Source organism: Lytechinus variegatus, chromosome 16 (assembly GCF_018143015.1).
Source record: "Lytechinus variegatus isolate NC3 chromosome 16, Lvar_3.0, whole genome shotgun sequence".
In the NCBI taxonomy this organism is placed as follows: Eukaryota; Metazoa; Echinodermata; class Echinoidea; order Temnopleuroida; family Toxopneustidae; genus Lytechinus; species Lytechinus variegatus.
The window spans coordinates 6,635,517-6,650,701 of record NC_054755.1 but is presented as its reverse complement, the minus strand read 5'-3'; the positions used below and the strand labels follow the sequence as shown (position 1 = coordinate 6,650,701).

The 15,185-nt window shown below is 37.2% G+C and overlaps 1 protein-coding gene across 1 annotated transcript; it reads left to right on the top strand.

Annotated features, from left to right (window-relative positions):
- Nucleotides 1-2,187: 2,187 nt before the first annotated feature.
- On the top strand, nt 2,188-13,514 carry LOC121429579 (EF-hand domain-containing family member C2-like). Its single transcript, XM_041626676.1, has 11 exons — nt 2,188-2,393; nt 5,306-5,642; nt 6,228-6,451; nt 7,250-7,609; nt 7,862-8,000; nt 8,457-8,622; nt 9,772-9,914; nt 10,747-10,943; nt 11,533-11,666; nt 12,173-12,463; nt 13,100-13,514. Exons 1-11 carry the CDS (start codon nt 2,352-2,354, stop codon nt 13,296-13,298), a joined length of 2,232 nt encoding a protein of 743 aa, XP_041482610.1. The 5' UTR covers nt 2,188-2,351; the 3' UTR covers nt 13,299-13,514.
- Nucleotides 13,515-15,185: the final 1,671 nt, after the last annotated feature.

Below are 15,185 nucleotides of genomic sequence, written 5' to 3'. Positions count from 1 at the left end.
AGTCCCCGCCGCCCCCTAGATCCAATTCCAGCTACAAACGCCCCCTACCCTTGCCTTGTCTATAGTAGCCAGGAGAAAGGCTATGCGGCAATACATTATCATACTGACGATGCTGTGCATAGTCGGATCCAGGGGGGCCGAGGGCCCACCCCCCTCCCCGATTGGCGGAGAAAAAAAGAGAAAAAAAGGTAAAAGAGAGCAGAAAAGGAAAAGGAAACTAAGAGGGGAAGACGAGTGGAAACAAATAAGATCAGGTGAAGAGTTGGAAAAAAAATCATGTCACTATATAAAATTTTCGCTCGCGCTTCGTACTTGCATTGGCTGATCGATGATACATTCTTGTTCAATAGGCTTATATAGAGCTTAGAATATAAAGTTTGAAGTTGATAAGCAAAAAACATTTCAACTCGGGCATCGAACTTTCATTATTTTGTTTTAGTTACAAACTATATTGAAAAAAAATACTTTGCAACATGTCCGGTTTATGGTATGAAAATTAACGTTTTTAGCTTGTTCTTCGCTCTCGTATTATTTGATTTGTCAAGTACATATCCTCCTCGTGTATTCCTTAAAAGTTCTAAAAATATCTCTTTTCAGGTCAGCTAGCGCTGCGCGCTCGTACTTTGACTGAGTTATGTATACCTTTATACAATTTTATAACAAACGTCTTTAAAAATCTCCTTTTCATGACAGTTTATCAATGAAAAACGGGCTCGTGGTTTGCGCTCGCATGATCAATTGTTATATACACATCCTATTCATAATTACAAAATGTCAATTTTTTTAGGCATTGATATCAACAAAATTTTGGCTCACATTAGGCCTATTAAATTATTAAATAAGATAATTTTTATGAATTCCTAGAATTCCGTTTTTCAGAATGGAATATCGGCAAGTTTTTTCTCGCGCTTCGAAGGATGAATGGGAGGATAGTCATAATTTTCATAATATGATGACGTATGTTCTTTGAATGTCTCAGTCGCAGGTCAAAATAATAATTACAAATATATCAGCCTGCGCTTCGCGCTGGCATAATTTATTACGTGCAATCCATATCCACTTCACAATTTTCCTACACAACGTCTGTAATTATGGGGATGAAGGTCATAATTTATTACATATGCCCCGAACATGATAAACAACCGTTTATGTGTTTTGATATTTCTTATGATGTAGAATTTGTGTAAATTTAGCTTTTTTATATTGATTGTAGTTTTATGTAAATTAATGTAAAGGGTTATGCAATTCAGCTTTTCAGCCGCTGTAGAAATAACCCATTTTAAATAAATAAATGAATAATAATGCTTAGATTGACTTTTTTATATCGGAATATCAAATATTTTCAGCTCGCGCTTCGCGTTCGCATTATTGATTTCACTGGTTAAAAAATGTATTTAGAATGGCCAGATTCTTGGTCTAAATCTAGAACACGCTCACATAATTATGTTTTTTTGAGATACACAACTTGTCCATCATTTAAAACGTGCTCAAATTATCCAGTTTCAGATTTCTGCTCTCGCTTCTTGCTCCATTATAAAAGAAAGATACCCAATTGCCAAGTTTTCAGGATTTGCAAAGCATGAATAGTGTCCCTTTTCAGTGGAAATCTCTTTTTTTTTGCTTGCGTTTTGCGCTCGCAACAATCGTTTAATTATATACCTATCCTGTTCATGATTAAAAAAAACTGCTTAGAAATCGTTTTTTAGGCGGAAACGTAAAAAATTCAGCTCGCGCTTCTCGCTCGTCTTTGTTAAAATATGTATTGTCTTCATAGCTAATTGCAAACGGTCCTGAACAGGTACCTTTTCGACCAGGCTAGAATACATTGAAACCTTCTGCTCTGCTGTTTTAAAAGAATGAATTTATATAGTGATTGATAGGATTACTCCTTCAAAGAAACAAACCTAAATCAATATTGGGTAAAACATGGGAGAAAAAATAAAATATGTGTTGAAAATGAGAAGGGAAAATTGAACTAGACTTTTGTCATTGAGACCCTCGATGTTGCTCTAAGTGTCAACGGGGTCTGTTCTCGTAGACTATAGCCTAATGAGTCGGTGAGGCGTGGTTTGCATATTGGCCACCCGGTACAACACTACGGCCATACCCCTCATTGCGTGATGTCACTCATAGCGACCGAAAACGCTGTGTTGCCAAGTCTCTTGGACACACAATAACAACCGGTGATTTGCATGCAAAGTGAATGGAGTGTGTATAACACATGCGAAATCGAAAAATAGTGAAGAAAAGAAAAGTCAGTCACACAACTGCAGTGGAACAAGGCGAAAGGAGAGAATAACACAGCGCTGGACAAGTTTTAATAACGAATTTAAGAGACATTAAGTCATAAAATGTCGTTACCATTTTTACCAGGAAATTCCTTTAACCCCAGGGTAAGTTTTCATAGAGGAAATCGAAGTGCAGACTGAATTTTGTGTCAGTGCAGCAGCTCCAGAGTCAGAGAGAGACGAGTCCAGGGGCAGTGGGGCAGCTGTGGCCCAGTTTGAGAATGAGATGAGTGCCGCGCCGATGGTTATATGGCGATGTTGAATGTGTTTTGAATTTGATTAATCATGCCCGGCTTCATGGAGATTGAATTTTGGCGAACTGAAATGAAACTGAAACTGGGAATATTCCATATGGGACTGGGCACACTCACAGCTAAACTGAGTTTAATAAATCTTACATGGGAAAAAATCTAGTGCCCAGTAATGCAGTAATGAGTAAGGAAAAAAGTTATTTGACCGGCAAGACTCCCCCCAATCACGGTCCACTCTAGACAGCTGGCAGTGGCAGCCGTCTGTTGCGAGGAGTTTTTTTAACATTTTTTTTTATTTCTCATCGTACACAGACGGCCACCATTAGGGGACTTGCAATGCAAAATCTCCCCGTCGGGGCTCTTCAATTTTTGTCTTTAATGAATAAAAAAATTGACAATTATTGCGACCAAAATGCAAATTAATATTCCCTCTTGGCATTAATTGCCAAAAAACGGAGAAAAATCAAGTTAAAAGGAACATAAACAGTGACTTTACCTCGGCTGTTGCGCAAATTCACTTCCCCGTTTTATCCAATCTTAAGTACATAAACATATGGCCATTGAGTCCCCTGTACAGATCGCGCTAGAACTTCGGCCTCTGTATTTGGTGAGTGAAGCCAACGGAGTTCAGCAAAACAACCAACATAACGGAGACCGAAGCTTTTGGTCTAGGTCCACTCCAGGCTCCACTAAAAAGTAAACTAAAATAAAAAAAAAATACAGAGAAGCCAGAAGGTTTATCAAGAAAAAGTTCAAGAATTATCTGACATAAGAGATTTAGAAAGGAAAAGTTGGATACAAATTACCTCAAGCCACTCATTCAATGAACAAGGTTATGATATAACCTTGTTCTCAGTTACATCCCCATGTGTGGCAATAATAATGTGTACACAAAAATATGCCCAAAATTTAAGTTTTTGAGTGCTCTGGTGAATACAAAAAATATTCCCAAGTTACTAATGGAAAATAAATTGCAACTGTATGGAAATTAGTAATTTTGGTTACAAAAGTGCTATTTTAATGATTTTTCAAAGTGTGTGTTATGTACAGCATAACACACACGAGTAACAAACAAGTGCCTCAAGCAATGTTCGTACTAGACTGCCTGGCAGCCGTCTGTTTCGAGGATTTTTTATTAACATTTAAAAAATTTTAAAATTTCTCATACACAGACGGCTCGCTACCGTGCAGCCACCATTAGGAGGTTAACAATGCAAAATCCCCCCCCCCGACGGGGCTCGTCAATTTTTTTCATTATTTCATAAGAATATATTAAAAGTTCTGTACCAAATTAAAGATTATTATTCCGATTTGGCCTTAAATGCACCAAAAAAGGGGGAAAAATTAACTTTAAAGGGGTAAAAATAGTGACTTACTTCGACTGTCGTGCAACTTCCACTTCCCTGGTTTATCCGAACTTCATACTTAAACAAATATGGCCATTGAGTCCCTGTACAGATTGAGTTAGAACTTTGGGCTCTGTATAGTGGAGCCAACGGAGTTCAGTGGAACAACCACTATCACAGAGACCAAAGCCTTTGGTCTATGTTCGTGCAGGCTCCACTCTTCACTACAGCTACAGTACATTCCACCCACCCGAATATCAAGATAAAAAAATTCGCTCTGAATCTGATACTCCCGAGTGGCAAAGGTGGGGAAGAAATTGCATATTTTTTGTAAAAAATCCTACACTGAAACTCGCTTAAAAAGAATTAGAAGCTTAATTTCTTATTTTCTCATCCTAATTTAACTCCAATTAGTCCAATCATCCTCTAATTTAACATCCTCAAAATTTGTGATTTAGAGCCAACACTGAGTTCCTCACACGTATAAATAATTTGCTGCCGATTTCAAAACATTGCATGCGCGAGGGTGTAGCTTGGAACATCTATGCATTTCAGGTGTAAATTTTGTTGTCGTTGAGTAACTTCTTTTATTAGAATAGCACAGATATTCGTGCATACAGACAAGGGTTTTGCTCAAACTTGTGGCACCTTACCATTAATAGATCTACCTCAAAACGGGGCCAAATAAAAAAAAATAATAGACATAATGCACCCACCTCAATTTTATCGATGTTTTTTCACAGGAAACCTATCATCAAAAAGTAGTATTCAGTATTCAGGAGCTTGACCCTGAAAAAAAAATAGTGCGGCATCCATTCTCTCCCATTCAAAATTGCACACAAAATGGTAAACTGGTACTTGAACAAATTCTAAGTTAGAATGGAAGTTAATGATCAGAAGATTTGCCCACGGCAGCTCACCAGTTTGCATGTTTTTGGTTGCTAACTTCAGTCCAAGAGGGTGGTGCATGGTTTCCATTTTTTTAGTATTTTGGGTGGGTGTTTTGAGGTACATTTCCGGTACTCTGCGTCTCAAAAATCAATTTGTGTGTGACTCTGCTGGCGTTGAGCCTACCTGGGTTAACATTAGGTTAGCTGAAATCTGTCTGTTTGGAGGAGTTTCTAAACAAGACGTACATGTAATTAACACAGACAATTTTTAAATACTAAGAGTAGATACTAGGAGTAGGTCTACAGGGACGGATTTGATTTTAGTCATTTTAGAACAATATCACTGAAGTTCAATCATTAAACATTTATGGGGACAATCTCACACACGTTGTGAATGAGTCAACAATTGACATTCTCTAAAAATATGGTATAGAATCTAGATATAAATCTTGAGACTAAAATACCAACCAAAGTGTCCAATCATGGTATTTACTTTTGTATCTCTTTTTCCCCTCCCATTTTTTTGTCAGTTGGGGAAAGATAAATTCCACAAGTCGCAGCACTTCGACTACAGCAATGAAGTACCCATGATGGTCGGAGAACACAAGCCGGGCATCGGAGGTGACAAACGACTTGGACAGAAGCTCAAGCCTGAGACAAGCAGCATACCCCAGGGCCAAGGCAACTCATCTCCATCCTGGGTGGCCTTTGACAAGCAGGTCCTGCACTTTGACGCCTTCTTCCAGGAGGCTGTCCACGAGATGAGGCAACAGTACCGCATCAGGAAGTGCAAGATCTATTTCTATCTTGAGGACGATTCCATTCAGGTCATCGAACCTCTGGTTGAAAACAGCGGTATCCCACAAGGTATGTGATTAACAATAATAATAAAGGTGCTTATAATGTAGGCCTAATACTGATATTTCTGTGTGTAGAAATCCCAGTACTTGGTACTTGGTATGATGTTCCTCCGAAATACTCCAAGGAGTTTTAACGGGAGTTGTACACATCTACCAGTTAATGACTGGAATCAACAATAAAAATGTAATCAATTAATCTCTTATTCTTAGAAATCAAATCGATAATGAAATATCCAGATATACAGAGAGAAATATTGCGAATAACTATTTCTCCATTTAGGCCATCAAGAGCTTACATGTACATACAAAGTGGCAATATTTAATCATAAAGAAGGATAGAGTTACATCAAGCAAGTAATTTGACATTATTAATGCTTCAAACAAATTGAATACTGATTAATTTTGATGTAATTTTACACCATACTAGACAGGATGCACTCCAGAGATAAATTTATGGTGTAGAAATGTCTAAAGATTGTTTAATTGAATGCCCGTATTTGGAAATTGGATGTGATGTCACAATGATTGCTAAGAAGTCAATAGCACATGCTCAGTTCATTGCATATGTGTCTGTCCCACATTTTTTTTCCAGGAACCTTAATCAGACGGCATCGCATCCCCCTCCCACCTCCAAATGACGACCAGTTCTACACAGTCCAACATTTCAATGTCGATCAGGAAATAACACTTTACGGGCGAACATTCAAGATCACAGGATGCGATCAGTTCACTTACAACTTCCTCAAGAAACTTGGAGTTCGCATCAAGGCTCCCGTGGAAACACCAGCTGATCCTTATACCAACTTCAGGAAAGGCGTAAGTGTAGAGGAATTCTTAAAGGTCAAGTCCACCCCAGAAAAATGTTGATTTGAATAAATAGAGAAAAATCAAATTAGCATAATGCTGAAAATTTCATCAAAATCAGATGTAAAATAAGAAAGTTGTGACATTTTAGAATTTTTCTCATTTTTCACAAATCAGTGATATGCACAACTTAGTGACATGCAATTGAGACATTCAAGGATGTCCCTGAATCATTATTTCTTTTGTTTTTTATTGTTTAAATTATACACCATTTCATTTTTCCAGATGTGACAATGAGTACCAACTTTACTGAACCATATAGTATTAATTCTGCATGTTCAGGAAGGAATTAATTGTTGTTTCACTTGACAATGAGAGAAAAACTATTTCATATAATAAAATACAAAAGATATAGTGAGTGGATGACATCATCAGCTTCCTAATTCGAATACCGACCAGGATGTGCATATAACTGTTTGTGAAATTAAACTGTAAAATCATCAAGAGGTTGCTATATGCTCTAATTAGCTTCATGAAATTGTGATTATCTTAAAGTATGTATAACACCATATACATCAACTTGTGTATGAAATTTTGTCAATTTTTTCCAAGTACATGTAGCAGATGAGAATTCCCATAATTTCACATCCTAATGGAGGGATTTAATGACTGACCCCTTCTACAACATCATTTTTTAGCAATGATAGTTTTAATAAAGTCACAAATGTAGATGTAATTTTTAATCAAAATTGAAAGCCAATATGTATACTTGTATAATGTGTGGCTGCAATGATTTTTTGTATGTTACAGATGGATGAATCTCAACAGCCACTGCGACCATACGAAAAGGTTGACACACTCAAGCAGTTCCTTGATCACGACCGTCACGTACTGCGCTTCTTGTGCTTCTGGGATGATCGTGACAACATGTTTGGTGACCTCAGGGAGTTCTACCTGCACTACTTCCTGGCAGATGACACTATCGAGATCAAGGAGATCATCCAGCCCAATTCTGGCCGCGACAAGACTCCCATGTTCTTGAGGAGAGGGCGCCTGTCGAAGGTATCCCCAGAAGCCCTGAGACAACCTGGTGAGATCACCGGCAGGACCGTACTCAATGTCTTTGGACCTACTGGCCATGGAGGAAGATACATACTTGACAGTCTGAAGGTTAGTTTCACAGCTAGTCGTGTTGTAACATTTGCCCCGGCTACTATTGCTCTGGCTACTCCCATGATGTCTTAGTACTTTGATAAATATTGCTTGGCTTGGTCAATCGTACCTAACCAAGGTTTTATTGTGAGAATGGATTACCCATGTTAGCCATTTTCGTTGTATATTTTACGTAACGACAATCCTCTGTTCATTATACTATCCAAACATTGTTTAAAAAACTCTGCCCTTATTTTTCACCACCTTCAGACTGGGGCTGTCCACTCTGAATTCTACATGGACCATGATCTGACAATAGGGAGTACCATCAACGCCAACGGGCGTTGGTTGACGCTGGCAGACTTTGATGATTTCACCAAGGAGTACTACACGAGGAAATATGGAGTCAGTAAGTACATTTACCCTTTATAAGTACTTCTCATAGACCTTCTGCATATGATGTCATAATCTCGTAGTGCCCTCCCTCTGATGTAGAATATATACGTAAATGGATGGATTTGTCAGAGATGTGTTAGTTGCATATCACCAACGCATGAAAGGCAATGGCTACAGCCTCTTAGATAGTGGCACAATGTTGTCAATGCATAAGGTCTATTCTCGATCACAGTGGACAACATTCCTGTAAATTATAGGAATGCTACTGACAGTAATTTTTATCGGCTAACCCGTACTTGACATTCTATTTAAATTTCCATTCCCAATTGCAGCAAGTCTAATGATGCAGTATATAAATCCTATGTGTTATTATCATTGTTTTTATTATAACCTATATAAATACTCCTCACAATAATTGTTTTGTCTTACCCATAACTTGAAATGCCCTTTGAATCATTCTCAATCACAGATGACTACAGTGCAGTGAACTATAGGAATGCTCCCGCAGGGGCAAGCAAGCGAGAGTGGCCTCCATACACAGGCTTCGGCTCCGAAGAAGACTCCCTCTGCTCCTGCATGGGGCTCCTGCCAAAGCCTCCACGTCGGGACTTCATCAAGTTCATGGAGAAAGACAGGTATAAACGTGTAATATAGGCTTTGCTCAGTCAGCACTTAGCCAAGCGCACACTATGCAATGAGACTGCAGTAGGATTTGAATGCAACAATTTGCCAATTGCATCACATTGCAGGCCAGCGCACACATTGCAACAGCTCTGCAACGTGCTGCATCTCCATGCCACCTCCATTTTTACTTGTATGTCGTCTGCACTGCATCAGCTCAGTAAACTGGTGGTGTCATCGGCTAGGACAAATCTTATAACGAAATGCAGGAGAATTGTAGGAAGATATGATATATTAAAGGACTGAAATCCGCATCTATTTGTATTGAGTTGAATGCTGAATGTAGAGGGCTCTTCAAATCATTTGAAGGGATATTTTTTTCTCTCGCAAGAATCAATTATATGGTATAAATGCTGATTTTACTATTTTGTTAAATGTGGAATATTGATTCTCAAAATATTCTTCTATAATTTTAAGGAAAATCCTGGGGTGACTGTAGAAAAGATGGTTGCCCCAAAGCATGCCATTTGGCAAATTTTAGGTGTGATTTGGATTGTAAGGAGGCTGAAAATCTCGTATCTCTCATGTATTTTAATAATAATAATAATAATAATTAGACTTATATCGCGCCAAATCCACTCTGTAGAGTGCTCAAGGCGCTTTATAGGAAATTATAAAAGAAATTATAGAAGAAATTAAGAAGAATTGAACAGAAATGTTTTGAGGTAATTTTTGAAAGTTTCAGAAGTCAAGCACTGTTTGATGTTGTGAGGGAGGCTATTCCATAGCTTAGAGGATGAGTAAACAAATGATCTTTCACCCCAGGTTTTGGAAACTTTGGGGGTAACAAGAGAATTGGAAAAGGAGGAACGTAAGGATCTTGAGGGGGTATAACTTTTGATCAGGGAAATAAGGTACTGGGGAGATGAGCCATGAACACAATGGAAAGTTAACAACAAAATCTTGAACATAATACGCTGTTTTACAGGGAGCCAATGTAAGGATCTTAAAATAGGAGTAATGTGAGTGCGCCTGGTTGAATATTTAATGAAGTGAATGACATTTAATCTATTGCATAATAATGAGGTGTTTGTTTAAAAAGTTAAATTTTCTATACTGTTAAATTTACAACTATACTAATGAATTGATTGCTATTGTTTCAGACATGGATTGGATAGCAACGTTCTTCGATTTGTTGCCCGTCTGGACACGACCAAACCAATCGATGTCGATCGTCGTTTCATCATCTCATACTTCCTGTCTGATGACACCATCGCAGTCTTTGAGCCACCTGAAAGGAATTCCGGTAAGCAAGACAAAATAAAATAGATTATGAAACAATTTTACTCAGGTCAAAAAGGGCATTTGAGAGAAGAATTATCAACTCTCCTTGGATATGTGAATTCTGGATGAAAATAGATTGTATTTATTTCAATATTTGGTATGCACTGAAATTAGAGAATGTGGTAAAGTTCATTAGTAATCAAGTTTCGAATATTTAATGAATTGAATGACATGTAATCCATTGCATTATAATGTTGATATATTTGTTTAAAAAGTTAAGATTGAGAATGTTTGATACTCTTTACATGTTATGAAAAATTGTAATAGCATGTATATTTATTTTCATATACATTTTTTTATTAATGTCAATGGATGAATGCAATTTTTAGAATCAATTTCTGAAATATTTATTCAGTAATGTATGAATATCCAGATAATTGACTGCAATGCTATAAGTAATATTCAAACCCAGCATAAAATGATTTCAATTTTGGTATTGAGTCACCTTATGCAGTTGAGCTGATATACCGGTACATCAGCACAACGCTAAAAGAATAATCTTGGGACGAGTCTCACTTGGTGTTGAGTGATCAATAATGTGCAATTTTGACACTTTTTGTGAACTCACTCTGTGTGTTGGAAGTATGTATTATGCATGTGAAATTTACTGGGAACCTCTTCCCCAAATAATCGATGCCTTACAATCAATATATATTGTACCCCATTTATATAAATGTGATTAAGTAATAATTTACAATTAATAACCTCTTCCCCATGAATCATTTGAGTCGAAATATTTTGTCCACATGTATGAGGTTATGAAACTAAAATCTAGCAACCTCTTCCCCATGCAGGAATCATCGGAGGCAAGTTCCTTGAGCGTGGCCGCGTCAAGAAGCCTAACCAGCCGCGGTTTGCAACAAAGCACTCTCAGTATTTCATGGCCAGTGACCTCTATGTTGGTAGTCGCCTCAATTTCAATAGCTACTACTTCATCCTCATCGATGCTGATGAGTACGCATTCAGATACATGGAGAAAAATGCAGATGTGGTAAGGAACTTTTACCATCCTACAAACACAGTAGATTAAACCCATTTGGGACATAGAGTGAAGAACCAACATTTTTTATTTGTTCCAATACCTTTTGATGTAAAACCCTATTAACCGTTAAACAATAAGAAGCATACAAAACCTACCCACATTTTATAAATTTCCTTTGTTTCCATATTTTCTATTCAATGTTATGTTGTAAATTTTAAAGAAAACAATAGACTCTTCAGATTGCCATTGCAATGTTAATATCAATTTTTTTTTTCCTGTACAAATATACAAGACTTTTTTTCCTTTATCAATCTTTATTTCAGATGAAAAAACTATAGAGCAAAAATACAGGAATATCAGAATTTTTAGGTTGCACTCACAGACTTCAAAAGATATTCATCAATATTTTTCTCTGATCAATAAATAAAAACTCTTAATAAAGCAAAAATGCATTTCTTTAACAGAATTCTACTGAACATTTTAAGAAAAGAAATAAAAGCTGATAATGGTTTCTAACGATCCAATGAGCATGTAACTTGCATTTATAAAATATATTGACAAAAAATGATGATGATTATTTTTTTGTTGTGATTTGCAGTTCCCGATGGCAAACATTGCTTTCATCACTGATAAGATAGGTAAAATTGCCTCACAGCACAAGGAGCAAATCAAAGAATTCCTGAGACGCAACGATCCTAGTAATTCAGGACATCTCGAGTTTGATCTTTTCAGGTGAGTTACAATTTAACAGTGGCTATTCACCCACACATTAAACCTATATAGTAAACAAATTTGAGCAAAGTTAAAGCCATTTTTGTAGTCTTGATTGTACAAATCAGATTTTTTTTAGTTTTCAGGGGCATACCTTCTTACAACCTACTGCCTAAATCTTCAATATTGGATAAGCTTTAATATTGCGGTGAATGAGAAATTATTGGGGCTCTTTATTATTTTTGGGACACTTTTCTCACTTTCTTCAAAATCACCTTGAGCCTCTGTGTAATTTTTTACCTAATGCAGATGAGTTGATTTTACTTGTGTTTTCATTTTAAAAAATTTTGGGCATGTTATTGACATGTAAGCAAACTTATTTGCATCAGTTAGTTTTTACAATTTTTATGAATGTTTACAGAATATTGACATGTTATTTGAAGATTAATTTTTGATGATTCAGTGTCTGTGGGCATGGTGAACATATTCTCAATTTCAACCATTGATTTCTTGACATTTTTAAACAGGAATCTGCTAGTCCAGCTGGGAGGGAGCCATCTATCGGAGCACGAGATCATCGTCCTCGGCCGCTACTACAGCGACACCCAGGACGTCAAACTCAGCATGGAGACGCTGGTGTCCATTGTGCAGGAGCAGCTCAAGAAGAACAGCTTTGAGAACTTTGCCAAGCTCCTGGAAGGCTTCCTGCAGCGTGACACAGACAAGTCTGGCTACCTGGACGCGGCCTTGGTCCGCAGTACCTGCAACGCTTTCCATCTGCCTCTCCCTGATGATCTCCTGAGGGCACTCATATCGAGGTAAATATCAGTGCTGTAAATTAGACAACCAGGGTCTCGGTGGGTGTTTCATAAATCTGTTCGTAAGTTAAGAGCAACTTTAAGAACGACTGGTGATTCTTTCTTTTGGTAAATGGTACATTCATTGGTGATGGTTTAATGCATAAGAAAGGTTCACCAGTCGTTCTTAAAGTTGCTCTTATCTTACGAACAGCTTTATGAAACAGCCCCCTGTTGCATAAAAGTTACCGTTATGGTAACTTTGTCATCCAGTGGTAGCTATCATGGAAACGATAATCAACAGCCAATCAAAATCAAGGATTCCACGCAAGGTACCATTGCATGGCAAAGATACCATAATTGTAACTTTTGTGCAATGGGGCCCTAGGCGTCATTGTAGGAAGAGTAGCATTTAAATGCAAGTAACAGAATCAAGCGCAAGTCCCTAATATGCATGTTTCATTGGTTAATAGTCGAGTTGCATTTGATTTTGTGGTTGTGTGGATCATATCTCTTTATTCAGTTTTTGATCACTCTCAGACTAATTTACAGCAAATTTCTTAATATTTCATTTCAGTATTGTCACAACTCTTTATTGAATTAAAAAGAACACCCTTTTCCTAAGTTTTTCTTCATCTTTGTTCTCTCCCACACCAGACTTGAAAAGAACGAAGATGGTCTCGTCAACTACAATGCCCTTGTCACTCACCTGAACTGGTGCGACCACGCCGTGACGACCGCCCAGTACATCCAACCGCCCGCCAAGTTTGACGAATCATGGACGGGCAAGGAGGACGACCGTGTCAAGAGGGTCAACTACATGGCTCTCCTCCAGTCAGTGTTCCCAGATATGTAAACAAAAGAACTTTTTGAAAACTTGATATCTATGAACAGGGCAAAAAGAGTGCATCAAAGACTTTTATTCTATTGACGATCCTCTGTATTGCATGGACGAGCAACATTGGTAGAGATGGATTGCTGAAGACTGCTGTTATTTATGTTAAGTTTAGAATGAGAATGCGATGGTCATTTCTTTGGTTGGAGAAAGGATGGAATGAAATAATGTAAAAGAAATTTAATCTGATTGCGTTGGATATTGCAACCCTATAGATTGAGGTATTCATGTCAATAAGAAAACATGTCATCAACAGCCCAAGTTATACTTGTTAACTGCTCCATGTTTCTAAAGGTGAAACCTTTTACATAGTTTGATTTAAACATTTTTTTCACTTTGGAAGTTTTTCTCTATTGTCATCTTTACACTCTTGTTGTCAAACAGGTTCAGAGTATTACATACAATCATCAAGTTCCCTGAATTTAGTTTTTCTTATCCGTCCTTCTGCAAGCCTTCATGCCTTTTTTCTACATAAAATAGTCCACCGTCCAACTATCTATGCACTTTTGATGACACAAGTTATGAAAACTTGAAATAAATTGTGATTGCATTTCCCGCCTTACTGCCATGCAAGATATTCTGCGTCCAATATTTCATGCTTTTTCATAAGCCAGATGATAGGCCTTTGATAGTGATATTCTATTTGCTGGAGGCCCGTTGCAGAATAGGTTCCTTTGAATGCAATTGAAGAATTAAAAAAAAATCAAACACAAATTCACAATATGTGTCTCTGAAAAACCTGGTTGCATTTGATTTTGCAGTTGTGTTTGTTCGTAACTCTTTCTGCAACTGGCCCCAAATCTCAGTTTATCATATTGTGTATTGAATTCTAGAGTTGAATTATATATTTTGTCTTGATATGGTACCTGTACTACATGTACCATTCCGTATTATAAATTTAGGTAGACTCTTCTATGGAAGATGTAAATATGTCTATATGAAGATTTTTTTTCTGTGTGTATTATATGCAGTTAATGGAATCCGCATCCATGATCATGTGTTAATGTATTTATTATCAGATTTTGAACCAACTATTGGCTCAGCAAAACTTTAGTGTCATGTTGTATAATTTAAATCAAAATATTTCCCAAGACTAATTCCATTCCATTGGTTGGTTGAAGTCTTTACAAAGAACCATTTATTATGAATGAATCTACATGTTTTAACTATATATTATGTATATATGCAACAAATAAAGAGCATTTCAAAGACTTTAGGATATGTGTACTTTTACATTATTTAATATTGTCTTGCATGAAATCCAGGCATCAATAACAATATACCAATGACATAGCAACATCTACTTCATATATTTACATACATGTAGCTCCATCAAAACAAATCTACCTAACTTTTACCACTTAAATTTAAATCCAAAAGTAGTGGCCAGTTATTCTCACATAAACTGTAAGAAAAAATAAAAGGAATAACACTTTCTCTTTTTTTTGCCAGTTGTGCAGTATTTTTTTTGTACAAGACGGTTGTAGAATTTGATACTGAATGCTGGCAATTACACTGATATGACCCACAGGGATGTAGTTGAAGCTGGCCTCAAGGTCATATTTTGCAGGCCTTGGCCAGAGTCACATACAAAGTAAATGGGAAAAGCTTTCTCCAGCGGCCTTGTGACTGGGAACTACCAGCCTCAACAACATCCGATCACTGGCGGATCCTGGAGAGGGGGTGGGGAGCACAGATGGCTCGTGCCCCCCATCCTTTGAGAGGCACAATTAAAATTTGTAATGTAAAAATGCTGTTGAATGAAAAGTGTGCCACCCCATTTTGAAATTAGTGAAAAATTTTTCGTTTGCTTGTCAACAATTTTTTCCTCAGGAAAATGTGCCCCAC

What these genes read in the sequence shown, in the direction of transcription:
- LOC121429579 (XM_041626676.1), top strand. Translation starts at nt 2,352, where the DNA reads ATGTCGTTACCATTTTTACCAGGAAATTCCTTTAACCCCAGG. An exon ending in ATACCAACTTCAGGAAAGGC is followed by an intron (nt 6,452 to 7,249) that starts GTAAGTGTAGAG and finishes TGTATGTTACAG; the next exon opens with ATGGATGAATCTCAACAGCC. An exon ending in ACATACTTGACAGTCTGAAG is followed by an intron (nt 7,610 to 7,861) that starts GTTAGTTTCACA and finishes CACCACCTTCAG; the next exon opens with ACTGGGGCTGTCCACTCTGA.